Genomic DNA, 20,155 nt, shown 5'->3' with positions numbered 1-20,155 from the left:
TGCTTTTTGCCTGTTTGTGAGGTGACCAAGACTTGCCTCAGGGTGGTGGTTCTATCAGAGGAAAGAAGAGGGAATACTGAAGAGATGTTTGAAAAGTAAAAGGAACTGTCCTTGGCATCAGATTGGATATAAGGAGTAGGAGATGCTGAGAAGAGTCTGATGCCTGGGCCAGAAGTCTGGGGGCCCAGAAGGATGCTAGACAATAATAGGGAATTTTTTTATTGCTTATTTATTCTCCACAGGATGTTTACTGTTCATTAGTTGTCATAAGCCAATTATTAATTCAGACCAAGACCTTGTGACTACTATGAAAATTGGCCAAGCATTTATTTGATACCTACTGTTTGCTGGGCCCTATGCTAGGAATTGAGAGAATAGTTTTAGTACCATCTAAAGACTCATATAGGGTATTTAAGGTCCCCCATCTAGACCATCCTTTGATGTGGAAGGATTCTCAGAGCAGTTTAAGTTTTTGCTGCTACTAAGCCACCATGTTGGTTCAGTTGCCTCAGACCATCCTTTGAGAACCACTTTTTAGAGATTCTTTATGAATTCTATGCCATTTGACTAATAAAAAGCTTTTCCCCCTTTAATTAATAGTTAAAAGTAATTAGTCTTTGTGTTCAGCCATGGCATTGATGCTGGTCTCATTATTTACACAAGTGTGGCTGATGTAATCAATAGGTAACCAGCCTTCACGTTTTACATGTGAAAATAATCCTTAATTTTCAACTGTTAACAGTTGTGTGCATACATCTTGATTTTCAGGATGGTATAGATAGTTGATCAATAGCTGTCTGCAGTGCTGGGAAGACACAGGTTCAAGACTTACTTCTTATGCATACTGGCCCTGAGTAAGTCATTTAGCTTCTCAATACTTCAGGAAACACTTTAAGACTCTTGAATTCTTCCATTGAGTTACCTATGCCAAGTTGCATTGGTGGAAGGATTTTTCTCACCTGGGAGTTTCCTAGTCCAATGATTTTGCATTTCTAGTTGTCTTCCTTCTCTTTGACTCATCCTTTTTGCCTGGGGCCTAAGAATGAGTCTCCCACTTTGATTGCTCCCCTCCAGCTTAATCTGTTAGATTCTGTTGTGTACCTTTTGGCAGCAGCATATTTTCATTGGGAATCTTCCCTTTGTGTTTCTATGAAGCACTTTGTTTATTCCTCCCCTTCATGATTGACCTATTTACCTTTAAATATTTTAGTGTAAGCCTGCTGTAATGTAAGGAGAGATGAAAGTATAGATTTGGTAAAAACTTTGAACAGAGGTGGTACTAAAGACTTGTAGAAAACAAATGGTGCTTCCATGGGTCTTGGTGGCAGCTCTTTTGAGGATTAGAATCAAGGAGAAGAAAAACTCTTTTGATATGTGTTCATGTTTTATTTAATATATGTAATGCAAAGAAAATAGCTTCAGTCCCAGGATCATATGCTGCTTTAAAGAAGGAGATGTAGAAAATCATTGCTCAATATCATCAGGACATCTCATTTCTCTCCTTCCAGTAAGATGTTGGTCAAGATTCTTGTGGAACAATAGCTTTTTAAAAAAAGGAAAACTTATCTTCTGTCTTAGAATCAATACTGTGTATTGGTTCCAAGGCAGAAGATCATTAAGGGCAAGACAATGGAGGTTAAGTGACTTGCTCAGGATCATTCAGCCAGGAAGTGTCTGAGGCCAGAATTGAACCCAGGACCTCTAGTCTCTGGGCCTGGCTCTCAATCCACTGAGCCACCAGCTGTCCCTGGACTAACAGCTTTTTTAGCAATATTTACTTGGTGCTTCTGAAGTATCAGTATGATTTTTGGCTACAAAATGATCAAGTGGATGCCATCGATAGACCTTACTTCCAGCAGTGGATAATTCAATTCAGCTCATTTAGAGAGACCATTAGTAACTTTGGCCTACTATAGCTAGTTGTCTCTATAAATCAGCAATAGTTTTTGAGAGCAGTTAACCTCATCCAATGAGAATAAAAGTAATTCAGTGACTCAGTGACTCAGTTAGTATCATCCTGTCAGATCTATTCACTGGTAACAGCTGAGTGAAACATAACAGCTTCTGTTAATAGTTAAATTTGAAAGTAGCAAACACAAAATAAAATCATTTAAATTCAGTTTTTAAAGACAGGACACTTAGAAATTTGGCTAGTTTTGGAACTCCAGCAAATCTTTAAAATGTCCAGATTCTATACATCCCCAGAAGCACTTAGTAACAACTTCCTAGAGCTACCATTTGTGTTTCCAGGACCCCCACTATGGCAATGAAAGGGAACAAGGAAGAGGGTATACTTAGCCTGTTGGAATCATAAATAAACACTATTGTTAGTAAAATTGTGGGAGACAGGCTACCACCTTGTTGATACTGTATTTTTCTTCATTCTGTACAGACTTCTCTAGTTTTAGGCCACAACTACAAATTCCATTTTTCTCTTTTCTGCCTAGCTGTTTGACTTTATTACCCTCTTAACTCTGGGTCATAGCATCCAGTTTGTTCTGGAAGTGGATGTCCTTTTGTATCCATTCTTCTCCTCACAGCCACTATCCTAATTCAGACCCTCTTTTACTCTCACTTGCATTATTGGACAACCCTAATAACTTCCAATCCATTCTTCAATTCATCCTTCACATAGTTTCCAAAATTATTTTCCCAAGGCAGAGGAAAGATCAATATATTTGGAGTCAGAAGCACTGACTCATGAGTTCACAAGTCATGAACTCATCAACTGATGAGTTTAAATCCCATCTCTGATGCTTATTGTGTGACCTGGGTCAAATGATTTCACCTTTTGCAGTTTCAGTGTCCTCATCTGTAAAATGAAAGGATTGTACAAGGTACCACTGAATGTCTTTTCAAATTTTAAATCCGTGATTCTAAGGTCCTACAAATGCTTGTGGATCTTTGCTAATTCTGGATTGACAAGAGCGATGAGGCAAGTATTTTTGTGAGTCAGAGTAAATAAAGGTAGAGGCTGAGGCAGATGGTTACTAAGATCACTGAAAGACCTTTTGCATTTGGTGATCAATAAAAAGTTCCAGGAATGGCCTTATAATATTCCAGAGTAGAGGTCATGAGAATTAAAGCTCATTGTGCTTCTTGAATTGATAGAGGCTTTCTTCTGATGCAATTCTACCAAGTCAGGGGGTTTAAACTCCAGAGGGGTATTCAAGGGGGGGGGGGGGAGACTTGTTATTAAAATCTAGCTAACCCCTAAAACAAGGATCATGAGACAAACCACTTTCCTAGGAGATCTGATACTGGGCTTAGAGTCAGGATGACCCGAGCTTGCCTTACACATTTAAGGTCTGAGAATCCTGGGCAAATAACTCAGCCTCTCTGTCCTTGTTTTTTTAGATGTAAAACAAGTGGTTCATTTGTGTCTGAGTCTTTGTGGGATTTTCTTGGGACAGATATTTGAGTGGTTTACCATTTGCTTCTCTTAGCTCATTTTACAGATGAGGAAACTGAGGCAAACAGGTTGCACAGCTAGTAAGTATCTGAGGCCAGATTTGATCTCAGGAATCTATCATCTATCAATGTATCAAGCTCAGGAAACTCTATCCACTGTACCACTTAGCCACACCATATAAAATGATGGAGTTTGATTTAAGAACCTCTTTTCTAGCTTTACATCTATGCTTTTGTGACCTAGCACTTCCTTTTTAGAATTCTGCAGAAAAATTATGGAAAAGTATCCTTATGCTAAGATAGTGAGTGACCCAAGTCCTTAACCCAAGTAATACACAAATAAAAGAGTTAGGGTCCAAATGTGTATACATTTGAACTATGCTTCCCTCAGCTGTAGTTTTAGGCAAAATTATACCCTTCAGCTAAATGGGGATTATAACCACACTTAGGTCCTTGGGTTGTTCTGAATATATAATAAGATGATGTAAGAAAAATCCTTTTTGGATCTTAAAGCTCTGCTGTATGTTAATGTGAACTATTATACCTGACACCAAGGCTGGACTTGCTTTGATGCCCCTCTTTAATGCTATAACTAATAAATACATTATAGCTTCTCAGGAATCATCTAGTAGAAAAAGAATTCTTGATAACATCCCTCACGCATCAAGCCTTAGTAACTACCATGATGGAGTACATGCTTGAGAGTGCACGTACACACACAATACACACACACACATACATACATATAAAATTTACTGCTAATAGCTAAAATGTTCACCAAGCACCAATCACAAGTTTTGATGACTCTCTAAAGAAGGATTTTCTGGACTTTTTCCTAGAAGTAATTTTAGGATTGCCATTTTTTTTGTCAGAAAATTGTGAGGAAGAAGGATATGAGAGAATTTCTTCTATTAAAAAAGCCAGGATAACGTTTACTATAGAGCCTCATATTTCTACACGTGACCTCTGCAGAAATGTCTTTGGATTTTTGATGAGACTTTGATCTCACTTGAGATTGAAGATAGAAGTATCCTTTCTGTATAGGAAGCTGAAGGGCTACTATAGGTTTGCTTACAGTGAGAAGAGTGAGGTTCCTTTTTCAAAAAAATCCCACATCCTTTGACTTGTAGTATTTTTCATGGAAATTGAATTATGTATTTGCTCTTCATTAGGTCAGATTGTGGTTAGCCTGACCAATTCTAAGAATAATAATAATATTCCCTTTTAAAACATTTTTTGTCACAGTGAGGCAAGATTCCAAAAAAAGGGAGAAGCCACACATGGTCTTTTTCATTCCAGCTGTTATACATTGAATAGGAAAAATGGGACTACAATAGGAAAAAGCCTAGCCAAACAAACAAATAAATAAATTAGCAAGAAAATAAATGAATTTTGCATATAATCATATTTAATAAATGAAAACATAATTTTTTATTTTTCTCTTGTTATTTCTTTTTGTGTTCCTTGGGCTATTATTATCGTTTGCCTTTGTCATGTGCTTGATCTTGGTTGTTTCTGGAGGATTTTTTTTTGCCACTTTTCCCCAGATTGATCAATTTCAAGTGGAAGCTGTATCCCTTGGAAAGCTTCAGAAGGCTCTGTTGCTCTGCAAGGCCACTGATCAATCAGAGTACTGGTATTGTGAGAAAATCATTGTCAGGGAACCAACGAAGGAATCAGAGTCCATATTCAACTGTGAAAGGTAAGATTTACCGTTTAGTGCTATTTTAAATCTTTCTCTTCTGAAAGGAAGGAAAATGGACTCCCTTTGCAGTAATTATCAGATCATCAAATTAAATGACCAGTGATAATATTAATCATTTGGAAAAATTAAAGGATATTCCCCCCCTTAAAAATTAAACATAGTTCTGTAGATTTTTTATCAGCTATGAGGTGAATGTATCTCTAACAGAATAATATATTGCATAAATCTTCTAAACAAATACTGAGGATAAATCACAGGAGTAAGTTTTTGAATCACAACCATTAGAAGAGTGAGTGTACTTCAATTTTAAAATGGGATTGTTCTGTTGGTGTTCTTTCAAAAGAGGCAATTAGCATGAAGGAATGGGATCAAGATAAACAAATAGTACACTTGGAAAAAGTCAAGAAACTAGATCTAATAAACAAGGGCAAGAACAGCTTAAAGACCAAATAGGAATTAGTTCAGTGAAGAATGTATTAAATGGGGCAATGCAACTGGAACTAAAGGAACTATATTATGAAAGATCTGAAAGCATTAAGATTATCAAACCTAGACATTTTAGGTAATGCATTCTGTTTAAGATTTGTTGAGGTTTAGATGTCTGTAGGACATATAGTTTGAAGTGTTCAATAACATGAGCCCAGAAAAAAATATAGGAGCTGGATATATAGATCCTGAAGTCATATGCAACAAAATAATTAAAGCTATGGCAATTAATGAGACAACTGAGATTACCAAGAGGAAAAGAGGGCATAAGAAGCCTTAGTGTTGCTTCATTTAGGGGACATGATGTGAATGATGATCTATCCAAGCATACAAAGAAGGAATATTAGTTAAAAGAAAAACCAAAACAGTACTGTCACAAAAACCCAGGTAAGAATGAGCATTCGGGAGGCAAGGGTGAGCAACAGCTTCTAAGGCTGCTGAGATATGAAGAATGCAGAAGAACTGAGAAAAGGCAAAATAATCTTTGGCAATTAAGAAATCATTGATAACTTTCAAAAGAGCAGTTTCAGTAAATGGAAGTCAGAAGTCATATAGTAAAAGGTTGAGAATTGAGAGGGCAGGAAATGAAATACTTTGCCCCCCTAGATTTAGGTATGAAATGGATAAACATCAGACAGGGTCTAAAGAAAAATTTTTTAAGAATGGAGAGACCTGGATTTTGTAGGCAGTAGAGATTTGAATCAGAACATAGGGAAAAATCGACAATGAGAGCAAGAAATGATAATAGTGGGGACATTTTATGGGAGAAACAGAAGGGCATGTGATCAAAGGTACAGATGTGAAGGTAACATTGACAAGGAGAAGATATTTGAAAAAGGAGAAAAGAATGTGAAATTAAATCAAGGAGTTTTAATCTGTGGAGTAAGAAATAAAAGAGCATAAAATGACAAATGCTCTCTTTTTTCTCAGTTTGAGAAAGGTCCTTGTTTGCGGGAGAGATAGATACAGACAGAAAAACAAAAAAGAGACAGACAGAGAGAGAGAGAGAGAGAGAGAGAGAGAGAAGAAGTTTTGAGGAAAAAAAATGGGAACAACCTCTTTGGATAGTGAGATAAAGAATCTAATTGGAATAGGATTGTCTTGCTAAAATTGGGGCACCTTTGACTTCAGATAACACATTTGTAATGCACACATGGGCCAGATACCAGACTTCCTCCAGTTTTGTTTGGTAGCATAGGAGTTTGAGTGAGAAGGTGGGTGTTGGGAGTAAGTTTGGGGTTTGGAAAGGCATGAGTAGCAATGGAAAAAGAGCAAGGAATATTTGAATGAAGATGATAATATTTCCATCAATCTATTGGACACGAAAAATAAAAAAAATCCAAGGTATTTGGCCTTCTCTATTGGCTGTCTCTGGTTAGGGGGAATAAATGGGTTATATAGGTGGTAGCAGTGGGCATAGATATGAAAGGACCAGGCCTAGGGATTGGGTGCTCTCAGATGATTTGGACTTTGTTTTGGAATTTGGAAGACCAAGTCTATCAACAATGTAGAGTCCTAGTCAATGACTACATGGCATTTTGAGCTACCTTGGATCCTTGCATTGCTTGCAGAATGCTGTTCAATTTTCAGCAGGTAGGCAGAGCCAAAGCATCATATCAACCAGCACAAGAGCTACCAGCAGAATGGGACAAGTAATCATGTACATCACCTCAGCTTAGTGCCTGGGAGTCTTCAGAGAGGTTCAAGGTAGTGCAGGCATTCAGAAGTTGATGGACAGATTTAAGGACCTGAGGGCTGAATATGTAGAACTCTGGTTTCAATATTGGAAGGTTTACTTGAATATCTTCATTGGTGGAGTGAATAAATGACTCAGTTCTGTGTCCCTGCATGAAGTTGGCTTGAGGACTTGGGAGAGGCATGATTTTTTCCCTTTTGGCTTCACAAAAGGATGCATGAAATTCCTGACTCTCTTCAAGGAGAGACCTTTAGAGAGGAAATATTTTTCAAGGTTCACAAATAAGGAAAAGCAGGTGCCTCAACATATCCTTGATTTCCAACTACCCTCTCTAGATAATTCATGGAATTTCCCCTTGGATGAAAGTAAAATTTATCTCTCAGCATCAAAATGAGTGATTTCTTCCCTTTGATATCTCACTATGAGGGAAGAAATCATTTATTTTGAATACTTTCTGCTATCTTCTAATCTGCATAACTTTTCTGAATTCCTTTTGCTCTCTGCTTGGATAAATAGGTTTACTCACTATTCACTATTTGTGATGGTCTTTTGGTCATAAGTATTTGGTGGGCATGGGCCACATCTTTGGCTATACATTTTTCTTTAAGGGAGAGCAAACTGGAAAGCAGCTTGGATTAAAAAGAAACCCCATCATTTGTCTAGATGAGAAATATAAGAGGAGAGATATAATTCTAGTTTGTTACTGTCTCTTAAAGGAAAACAGGAACAGTTTTATGGAGTCTTAATCTGCTTTCCCTCCGGGAAGGAATCTTAAGTCTTCCTTGGAGAGGTGCCCGTAGGAATCCTGAGATATGTACTAAACCTTCCTGCAAACTACACCTAGACAAACTCATGTTGACATACACATATTCCAAATGTGCACCTCCTAAACCTTGCATATGTATTTCTAGAGGGAGAACTGAGAAAGAGAGGAAAGATTTCTTTAAGAATACTTCTTGGCCCCACCCTTTGCTCAAAGACTGTTGTTTCCTATTGGCAGGAAAAGTTCCATGAACCTGATGCAGCATTTAGGGCACAATGACACCGCTGTGACCTGCAGAAGCATGACCAAATAATTAGTCACTCACAATTAGTGAGTTCATTTGCTTTTAAGGACATCAAACTCTAGGGTATTTGGATGATTCAGCAGAAAGATGTTTGTGCTTTTAGACAAGTATGGAGAGAATTGTTTCCTTTAGTGATCAAATTAGATAATATTTGTAAAAAGTGATTTGCACAGTGCCTGGCCCATTGTAGGCACTCTATAAATACTTATTCCCTTCCCTTTATTTCTCCTCGTTTATATAGAAGGCAGAGTGGCAAAGCTCCCAGTTCTCTGAGCTCTAACTGTAGGATTGCCCAGTGGTTCTGAAGGTCTCTAGAAATCTTTTCATTTTCTTAAAGCAGATTCTTTCCATGTAATAGTATTAGCATTATGAACTACTACTGGTGGAAGGGTAGGACAGGCAGGGCAGGCTTCCTATTCCTTACTCTAGTTCTAAGCCAGGTGCTATTTCAACCTCACCATCTCTCTTGAATATTTCTTCAATCCATAAACATTACAACTTCCCCTAAGGTTGAGCTAATTCTGAAATTATGTAATGAGACACTATCAGGCTCTGGCATGGTCTGACTATACTCTGATGACACTGAGGGAATAACTAGCAGAGTTCATTTTTCTTGTGTCAAAAGAGTTAAATCACTGGTGTTCAGGAGAATTTTCTCAATATTGAGCTACCTCCATCCTCAAAGCTAGTATTCCTATTTCCTGAAAGGGAGTTCTGAGCTCCTCTTTTCTCCCCTTGCCTGATCCACAACTTCCACCATTGGAATCCCTCTCCTCATTTTGAAGGTTGGGGAAGATATATTCATGGAATCCTGAATTGGAGTTCAGAATGCATTTTCCAGTAGAAAAAAGATAAATTCTATATATATTTGAAATTTCTGTGAATATTTTGCTTAGGATAGTATATATTCTAGATTTGAAAGACACTTAAAAGATTATAGACCTGTGGAATCAGTGGAATAGAGACCATCATGATACAGTGGAAAGAGCATTGATTTTGGAGTCAGAGAACCTGGGTCTGAAGCCTACCTCTGACACTGTCTGTGTGACTTGGGAGAAGTCATTTGACCTACCTGGACCTCAGTTTCCTTATCTGTAAAATGAAGGAGTTTGATTAGAAGTTTTCTGAGGTCCCTTCCAACTGTAAACTCTGCAATTTTTTGATCTTTTGAGTTCCAAACTCAGATACCCTCTAGTTCTCTTCATATTTGACCATGAATCTGATCTATCAGATTCCCAACAAATGATAATGTCCATCCTATGCTCAAAGATCTCTAGGAAGGAAAATCACTGTTTTATGAGGTGGCCTATCCCACTTTAGATAGTTTTGATTGTTTGGAATTTTTTCTTTTCATTGAGCCTAATTCTGATTCTTTAGGGCCAAGTAGAACAAATCTTATCCCTCTTAAAATATTTGAAGAGAACTATCCATTCCTCCTTCCCTCCAGTTTTCTTTTTTCCTAAGTTAAATATCTTTATTTCCTTATAGGATTCTTCATGTACCATGAGTGCATTGCTTTTTACCATCTTGCTTATCTTCCTCTAGTTATTTTCCAAATTATTAATACTCTTCCTAAAATGTGTTACCTAGAAATGAATATAAGACTTTAGGTTTGGGGATCAGTATAGTAGTATACAAAGGGACCATCACCCTTCTAGCCTTGGGTACTATTCCTCTCCTAATCTAAGCTAAGTTTATGTCAGATTTCTTAGTTTTCATTTCACATGGTTAGCTCACATTGAGTTTGCATTCTGCCAAAATAACTGGATTACCTTTGATCTAGCCATGATTCATCCAACTTATATTTGGGAAGTTGATTCCTTTAAAAACCCAAGTATAAGATTTTACATAAATCCTGTTTAAATTTGTAATTGGCCCAGTGTTATAGATTGACTTTTGGGATCTTGACTTATATGTGATGTAATTAATTTCTTCTTATTTTACATCACCAGCAAGTTTAGTAAGTGTATTACCTAAGCCAATCTCGAATCCATCAATAAAATTGAGAAACAGCAAAATCTACATCAATCTCTATAGTCAACTACCACTTTTTTCTGTCTTAATGTAATTGTTTCTTTATACTTTCAGAATTCATTTCTTAGGGCTTTCTTGTGGCATTTTTGTACATGCATTCCTACCTATTGTTTTTCTGAACTCTTTGAAATTACTTCCCTCAAATCAGAACCTCACGTTGATGATTTCTGGATTTTTGACATTTTTTTTATCATGAATTCTAGGAGAGAATGGTTATTTCCCACATGTTTCCACTTATTGCTACTTTAGCGTACATTTCCTTTCTGTTGGTCAGAATTTAGTTTCACTCATTGCCTCCTCTATTTTTTAAAGGACAGAATTGTTATTAAGTAAGCTACCCTATTGTCCCCATTTTTAAAACATTTCTGATTTTGAAAGAGACAAAGCATTAGCAGATATTTGGATAATAGAAGGCTCCCATTAGTAACAAAAACAACTAACATCTATATGCTACCTTAAAGTTTACAAATCATTTTATATACGTACCTTGTTTAATTAGTACACTAAGGCTGAGTAATACTTGTGAAGCCAATTTTGCTTCCTTTTTGCATTAGAAACTTCTATTCACCTTGCTTGTTGCCTATATTTGGTGCTTTTTGTGTCTAGACAGCAGAATATGTGAATTTTATTACTAGCTCCTCTCTTGATTTTTAACTCTTGTGAATTATGAATTTTCTTCTTTTTATATTTTAATTACTTTATATAATATCTAGCTTTGCATTTATAAAAGCAAGTTTTCCCTTCTTTACTTTTCATTTGCAATTTCTTTTGATTAGATTTACAAGGTTCACAGCAGAAAAATATTAGCACTTATTATATGCATTCTCTTCATGGCCAAGAGTTCATCATTACTGAATAGCAACCAAGGTTGAGAAATCCAAATCCTGTTCTTGGATACCATTTTCTTAAACATCTGTCCACTTACAAAATATGCTCTTCTGTCCTAAAGGCCTTGTCTTAAATTGGCAATAATGAAGAAAATACCACCTATACTCTGTAAGTTGTTCAATTTTTTAAAAACTGTACTGCACATTCATTAATAATATTTCCTGTTGTCAGTATTATCCGTCCCATGACAATCAGTGAGACACTCTAACTGGACAGTGTACCTCTATTGTTAACATGAGTTCAACAAATAGCCAGTACCCTTCTGGGCATCACCAGTCACCTGTCTTATATTTCCTTCCCTTTACTCCTATTGAATGATTTCCCACCTGGTGCTACCTTTAGAAGATTCGTATATGGTTGATGTAGAAATATCTACTCCCACTTTTAAAAAATTGTTTATTTTTTTCAATTACATGTATAAACAATTTTTGACAATTGTTTTCTGACATTTTAGGATTTCGATTTTCTCCTTTCCTCCCTTCTACCTACCACCTTCCATCTGAGGCAGTAAATAGTTATGCCAGTACTTTAATGCTATACATATTTCAATATTACTCATATCATGATAGAAGAAATATCATTCATATGATAAAAATATTATGAAGGAAATAAAGTGGAAGATGGCATGCTTTGATTTGCATTCAGATTCCAACAGTTTCTTCTGTGATTGTGGATAACATTTTCATCATGAGTCCCTTGTGGCTGGTGATCTTGGAAACTTGCTTTGCTGATAATGGTTTATTCCTTCACAGTTGATCATTGTATAATATTTCTGTTTCTGTATATATTTATATATACATATGTATATGTATATATATATTTTTTTTTTCCTGGTTCATCTTATTCTCTTTATATCAGTTCATATATATCTTTCCAGGTTTTTCTGAATTTGTCCTGTTTATCAATTCTTATAGTAAAATAATATTCCTTTGCAACCATATACCACAACTTTTTTAGCCATTCCCCAAGTGATGAATAGCCCTTCAGCTTCCAGTTCTTTCCTACTTTAAAAAGAGCTGCTAAAAATATTTTGGTACAGGTAGGTTTTTTCCCCTTCTCTCTGATCTCTTTGATATACAAACCTAGTAGTAGTTTTGCTGGGTCAAAGGGTATGCATAGTTTTATGGCCCTTTGAGCTTGATTCCTTTGTTCTCCAGAAAGGTTGTGTCAGTTTACAGTTCTACCTACAATGTTTTAATGTACCAGTTTTCCCACATTTCTTCCAATATTTATCATTTTCCTTTTTGGTCATCTTAGCCAATCTGATAGGTATCAGATAGTATCTCATAGTTGCTTTAGTTTGAATTTCTCTAATCAGTAGTTATTTGGGGAGTTTTCTCAGATGACTATGTATAACTTTAATTTCTTCCTCTGAATACTACCTGTTCATATCTTTTGACCATTTTTTTTGATTGGGAAATGCTTTGTATTTGTTTAAATTTTACCCGGTTCCCTATATCTTTGAGAAATGAGGTTTTTGTCAGAGATGCTCGAAATAATTTTTTTTTCAAATTTAGTGTTTCCCTTCTTATCTTGGTTGCATTGCTTTCGTTTGTACAAAACCTTTTAAATTTAATGTGATCAAAATTATTTATTTCATTTTTTGTGATGTTTTCTATGTCTTTTTTGGTCATAAATTATTACCTTATCCATAAATCTAAGGTAAACTTTTAAGTGTCCCCCTAATTTGTTTATGGAGTCATTAACTTATCTAGTTCTTTCCCCCAAAGATTGGATCTTTGGGTTTATCGAACACTATGTTGCTATGGATATTAATTGCCATGTGTTGATTAATCTATTCCATTAACTCACTGTTCTTTTTCTTAGCCATTACCAGACTGTTTTAATGATTACCACTCAATAGTATAGTTTGAGAACAGGAATGGCCAGAATTTCATCCTTTAAATTATTTTTCATTGATTTCCTTGATATTCTGCGTCTTTTGTTCTTCCTGATGAACTGTTATTTTTTCTGGTTCTGTGAAATAATTTTTGATCCAGTTTTGATAATAGTTTTATTGTCATGGCTCTGAATAGGTAAATGAATGTAGGTAGGATTGCCATTTTTATTTTATTGGTTTGACTTATTTATGAGCAATTAATGTTTTTCCAGTTGTTTAGGTCCTATTTTATTTGTATGAAGAGTATTTTGTAACTGTGCTCATATAGTTGCTGGGTTTGTTTGGTAGATGTATCTCCAAGTATTTTATATTATCTTAAGTTATTCTGAATGAAATTTCCTTTCTTATCTCTTTCTGTTGGACTTTGTTAGTGATAAATAGAAATGTTGATGATATATGTGAGTTTATTTTGTGTCCTATGACTTTGCTACAGTTGTCAATTATTTCTATTAGTTTTTTGGCTGATTCTCTGGGATTTTCTATGAATATAGTCATATCATCTTCAAAGAGTTTTAACTTTGTGTCTTCATTGCCTTTTCTAATTCCTTTAATTTCTTTTTCTGCTCTTATTGTTATAGAAAGCTTTTCTAGTACAATGTTAAATAACAGTGAAGATAATGTGCATTCTTATTTTACTCCTTATCTTATTGGGAAGGGTTTTATTTATCTTCATTATAGATATTACTGATGGTTTTAGAGAAATACCATTTATCACTTTAAAGAAGGTTCCATTTATTCAAGTGTTTTCTAGTGTTCTTATGAGGAATGGGTGTTATATTTTGTTAAATGCTTTTTCTGCATCTTTTGAAATAATTATGTTTTCTGTTGGTTTATTATTGATATGAACAATTATACTGATGGTTTTCCTTATATTGAACCATCTCTTCATTCCTGGTGTAAGACTCAACTGATCATAGTGTATGTTTCTTTTGATATAATGCTATAATCTCCTTGCTAGTATTTTATTAAAAATTATTACCTCAATGTCATTAATGAGCTTGATCTATAGTTTTCTTTTTCTGTTTTAGCTCTTCTTGGTTTCGGTATCATTACTATATTAGTGTCATAAAAAGAATTTAGAAGGATTCAGTCTTTCCCTATTTTTTCAAATAATATATAAAATATTGAAATTATTTTTTTTAAATGTTTGCTGGAATTCACTTGTGAATCCATCTGGCCATAAGACCTTTTTTTTCATAGGGTGTCCTTTGATGGTTTATTCAATTTTTTTTTCTGTGATGGCCTTGTTCATATATTCCATTTCCTCTATTTCTAATCTAGGTAGTTCAAATTTTTGTAAGTATTCATTTATTTCACTAAGATTATCAGATTTATTCACATATGGTTGGGCAAAATAGCTTTCAAAAACTGCTTTAATTTCTTCATCATTGGTTTGATATTACCTTTTTCATTTTTGTTTGGTTTTCACCTTTCTTTTTTCTTAATAAAGTTAATTAATAGTTCACCTATTTTATTTATTCTTTCATAAAATAAATTTCTTGCCTTATTTATTACTTCAATGATTTTCTTACTTTCAGTTTTATTAATCTCCCCCTGGATTTCCAGGATTTCTAATTGGTGTTTAATGGGAATTTTAAATTTGTTATTTTCCTTATTCTTTTTTTTTAATTGCATGCCCAATTCATTCATCAATTCTCTATTCTCTATTATAGAGACAGAGATTTTCCCTTAAATATAGTTTTGGCTGTATCCATAAATTTTGCTCTGTTGTTTCCTTATTGTCATTTGCTTTAATGAAATTATTGATTTTTTCTGTGATTTGTTCTTTGACCTATTCATTCTTCAGGATAAATTTATTTAGTTTACAATTCATTTGCTGTCTTTCTTTCTGATTCCCTTTGTTGAATATAATTTTACTGCATTATAGTCTGTAAAGGATGCATTTAATATTTCTGCTTTTTTTAAACATATGCGAGATTTTTTTTTGCCCTATTATATGGTCATTTTTTGTGAAGGTGCCATGTGTATTCCTTTACATTCCCATTTAATTTTCTACAGAGGTCTATCACATCAAACTTTTCTTAAGTTCTATTTACCTTCTTTACCTTCTTTCTTGTTTCCTTTTTTTGGTTGCCTTATCTACTTCTGAGAAGGGAAGTTTGAGGTTCCCCCACTAGTAACATTTTACTATGTATTTCCCAGTAACTCATGTAACTTTTCCTTTTGGAATCTGGATGCTATACCATTTGGTAAATAAATGCTTAGTATTGATATATTTTTTTTTCATTTGCTATGGTACCTTTTATCATGATGTAATTGTCATCTTTATGTCTTAATTAGATTCATTTTTCCCTTTTCTTTGTCTGAGATCAGGCTGCTACCCATCTACTTTTTACTTTAGTAGGCATAGTAGGTACTGCTCAAACCCCTATTTTAACTCTGTGTGTCTTTCTGCTTTAAATGTGCTTCTTGTAGATATCATATTGTGGTATTCTGGCATTTAATTGACTATGTGTCATTTCCTTTTTTATAAGGGAATTCATCTCATTCACATTCACAGCTAGTTATGTTTCCCTCCATCTAGTTTTCCCCAATTACTCTTCTCTCTCGCCTTTTAAAGTTACCTTGTCTACCCATATTTTGTTTTTGATGACTGGCTAATTTATCCCCTAATTTATCTTTCTTTTTGTTCATCTCCCATTCTCTTATTCTCCCTACTTCTCTACTTCCCTATAGGGTAAATTAGGTTTCTTTTTTTGATTGAGTGTGATTGTTATTCTCACTTTTAGCTAATTTCAATGAGAGTAAAGTCCCCACCCACATCTTTTCTTCCACTATATTTGCCTTTTTAATCTGTTAATGAGAATTAGTTTACTCCTTGTATCTCTCCTTTTCTCTTCTCATCATTTAGTCCTCTTTCCCATCCCTTGATTTTTTAAAAATACCAGCCCCTCATCTTCCTTCTTTCTACATATAATCTTTTTGTTACTCTAAAAAAACTATAAAGCCCTTAAATATCTTAAGTACTTTGGGTTCACACATACTTTAAGTACTTTAAGTATCTCAAATATCATAGGTATCTTAATTATTTCAGTTATCATCTTCCCAGGCATAGATATACTCAGTTCAACCTAAAATTTGCTTTAGATTCTTATGCTTTGTTTGAGTGGTAAATTTGCTCATCAAATTTTTCTTTTTATTTCTGGTATTTTGGTCAGGGAAGTCTAAATTTCTTTACTTAATTAAACATCCGTTTTTCTCCCTAGAGAATTATGTTCAGTTTTCCTGGGTAGTAATTCTTGATTGTTTTCCCAGATCTTTTGCCTTTCAGAATATCCACATACTTTCTGGTCCTTTAATGTGGAAGCATCTAGGTCCTTTATAATTCTGTCTGTGTCTTCATTGTATTTGAATAGTTTTCTTCTGGATGCTTATAGTACTTTCCCCTTGGCCTGAGAGTTCTGGGATTTGGTTATAATAGTCTTGGTCTATTTTATTTTGGAATTCTCTCTCAGGAGTATAATGAGGGAAGAACAGAAATGGGTTGCAAACAGGTCAGAGTTTGCAAAGAGAGAAGTGTGCTGGATCATACTCCATGCTGGGGAACTGGTGATGTGAATTCTAGAATGCAGGGAACAAATAAAGGTGGACACCAGGAGCTGCTGGGGGCTTTTGGGACTTCCAATTGGGGAAATGGCTTGAAGTTAAAACTTCTTGCTCTCTTTCTCTGTGAGCTGAAGAGGTTTGGTTTGTTCCTATCCCCTGAAGCCGAAGCTACCCAGTTTGGTGATCCTGCTTGGAGAAATCCTTCAGTAATCTATATTCAAAATTGTTTCTTGCCTTCTGAGAGAGTGTTCCCAGTTGATTTGAAGATCTGTGCCAGCAAGTCAGTACCATTCTATGATGGAAAGGCCTAAAGCCATCTTAGGCCTAACCCTGCTAGGGTTGAACCCTACCAAAAAGGGTTCAACCTAACTACTCTGAAGAATTGTATTTGTTACCTAAAGTAATTGGGAGGATTAAATAGTATCAGCTAGTCAGATAGCTGGGGAATTTAGACAGAAAGAATAGGAATTTAAGGAGCTTGGAAGAAAACTAAAAGGCCTCTATGAGGGGGTTGTAGAAGGTGGGAATTTAGCTAGACCTCTTAGAGTTAGGGAAATCTAATTCTTTAATCCTCCCCTCCATCAAACCATCGTTTAAAATAAAACCCCTGTCCTGTTTTGAACTCTGTTAGTCTGAGCACATCGGTCACTAGGAGAAGTCCCTTCTTTGTGGGTTTCCAAGGAACCAGCTAAACCTTGATATCTTTCCCTTACCAACAACAACCATCAAGAATATCCTATTATTTCAGGAGGTGATCAATGGATTCTCTCAGACTCTGTTTTTCCCCTCCTGTTTGAGATTTTTTCCCCTCATGATTTTCCCTGATGATTTCTTGCAATATGGTGCTTAGGCTCTTCTTCTGATTGTGACTTTTAGGTATTCCAGCAATTATTACATTACTTCTCCTGTATCTATTTTTCTAGATTTATCATTTTGCCAGTTAAGTATTTTAGATTTCCTTCTATTTTCTTTTTTATTTTTATTTTATCTTACTATTTCCTGATGCCTTATGGATTCATTAGCTTCTATTTGTCTAATTCTTATTTTTAGGAAGTTGTTTTTAAAGTTGTTCCCTTTTCCATTTAGCATATCCTATTCTTTAAAGATTTGTTTTCTTCATTGTTTTTTTCTTCCTTTACCATTTTCTCCATTCTGTTTCTTAGGGTATTATTTTCTTCAGTGTATTATTGAGCTTCCATTTTCTGTTCACCTGTTTTATTTTGGGGGGGTATTGATTTCGTCAGTGAATTTTTCCTAGTCAAGTTTTCCTGTCAATTCTCTTTTATTTATTTATTTTTTAAAATTTCTTTTCAAATTCATCTTGGGGTTCTTTGGGGCATGATATCCTTTCTCATTTTCCTTTGAGGCTTTACATGTTTCTTTTTTGGCATTCATATTTTAGCCTTCTCTGTCACTAAAATAACTTTCTGAGGTTTTTTTTTGTTTGTTTGTTTTTTGCTCATTTTTAAATTCATTCTAGTTGTTCTCTCCTTATTTATCTAGTGATGCTCTTTTCTATTCCTAGTATAGAAAGGGTACTTCTCCTAGCTTGCAGAGAACTCCTCTCATACTTGGGGTAAGCCCAGATGCATTTGTTTCTCCACAGTGTATCTGTTGAGGAACTGACCCTGATGGCTTCCTTTGGGGAAACTTGTAGCTATTTTGGCCAGCCAGATTCAGCACCCTGCATTACCAGTTCCCCTTTTGCATTGTGCATTGGGGCTAGTCCCTACTCTTTTAATTCCTGGCCCCTGCTAAGTGGCTTGGGCAGGACTAGTCCCCTGCTCTGGCCTCTATTACCTCAGATACTCTACTACAACATTGGCTTGCATAGATTCCTGGTGTATTTGCCTTTGTTGCTTACATATAATAGTTTAGGCTTGCCGATCCCCCCCCCCCCCTCCCCAGCTTCTTTATTGGCTGGGCTCTTCTGCCAAATGAGAAGTTTCCTGTCCTCTCTGATTTCACTATCCATGTTGAATGGTTTAGGCTGGACCAGTCCCTGACCCTGCCCTCTCTTCTTTCTATTCCTGTTTTGAGTGACTTGGATTGGGTTAGTTCTCATTCTGCAGCTTTCTTGCCTCTTTAGGAGTCCCAGAGTTTGGGCTAGCCTGAATTCTGCTAGTTCCCACAGATGCTGTACTACTTGGCCTACTATCTCTTCTTACCCAAATGAGATGTGTTCCTCCTGCTTTCCTTTGTTTTGAGGTGATTTATTTTATTTTATTTTATTTTGTATATGTGTATAGATTGGGAGAGTAGAAAGTCCTTTCCTCTACCATCTCAGTTCTCAATATCCAACTATTTCCTGTTTAGAAGATTCAGTCTCACCTTTACATTATGAACCTCATATTGAAGATATTTCCTCTTGTTTTTTTGTAGAAGTAGGAACTTATGCTGTGAAATGTTGCTTATAATATAAAACGGTTTTGATATCTTGGCTATTTTGATGAACTATGTTCTCTCCTCTTCTAAAACACTTTGTTATACAAGACTGCTCTTTGAAAAGACAGTGAAGGAGGATTTGGAATGGATAGAAAACCTGGAATATGCTGTCTATAGTAGGGCATGTTTGCTGACCTTGTTACTAAGGAATCTAAGGGTAGTATAATGTTTGAATTTGGAATATCTGAGTTCAATAGGCTGAGGGCTTTTGAGTAACAATAACTCCAACACTACTATGGTGAGCCTTTTGGTTGTGGCAGGGAGAAAAGAGGCACATCATTCTGCATAAGGAAGATTTAATTTGGCCAGGTCAGAAATGAAGTAGGTCAAAGCTTCTGCTTCAATCAGTTATAGGGTTTAACTCATGAATGGCACTGCCAGCCTGGATAAAACAGGGAGACCCATTGTAAAAAATAGAAGAGGAACTATCAAAAATACATTAAAATCTGAGTTACAGTGGGTATTAGAAACACGGCTAAATTTGTTGTTCTTATTGACTCATTTTAATTGTGTCTGATGCTTTTTGATTATATTTAGGATTTTCTTGGCTTGAATAGTTTGCCCTTTTCTTCTCCAGCTCAATTTACAGATATTAATTGGGGAAATTTCCCCTGGCAACTACCTTTTAATATATTGAACCCACAAAATCCCTTTTCACCCCTTACAAGAATGAGGCAAATAGAGTTCAATGACTTGCCCAGGGTCACAGAGTTATTAGGTGTCTGAGGTCAGATTTGAACTAAGAAGACGAGTTTTTCTTGGCAGTTTATCTACTGTGTCACCTAGTGGCTCTTAAAAGCAAAATATAAGAATGGAAAAAGATTCTATTACTTAGTTCTTTGGGTTCAATGAATCTTTCTCACATTATCCTGTTATATTCTTTTACCCTTTGCTTTTTTTTGTATCTAATCAAGCTCTAAGTAATCCATAGCTATGACTTCTACTGCCTTCATGCC

General features: G+C 35.4%; 1 protein-coding gene across 1 annotated transcript in view; it reads left to right on the top strand.

Moving 5' to 3' along the window:
• Positions 1-20,155, top strand: part of RP1 (RP1 axonemal microtubule associated) — a 330,542-nt gene that overhangs the window by 179,158 nt on the left and 131,229 nt on the right. The window contains exon 20 of the mRNA XM_044682704.1: positions 4,959-5,113. Coding sequence (XP_044538639.1) covers positions 4,959-5,113 — 155 coding nt within the window. The remainder of the gene's footprint in view (positions 1-4,958; positions 5,114-20,155) is intronic.

The sequence above is a fragment of the Gracilinanus agilis genome, chromosome 1 (genome assembly GCF_016433145.1).
Source record: "Gracilinanus agilis isolate LMUSP501 chromosome 1, AgileGrace, whole genome shotgun sequence".
NCBI classification, from domain to species: domain Eukaryota; kingdom Metazoa; phylum Chordata; class Mammalia; order Didelphimorphia; family Didelphidae; genus Gracilinanus; species Gracilinanus agilis.
This window is presented reverse-complemented; position numbering and strand designations above follow the sequence as displayed.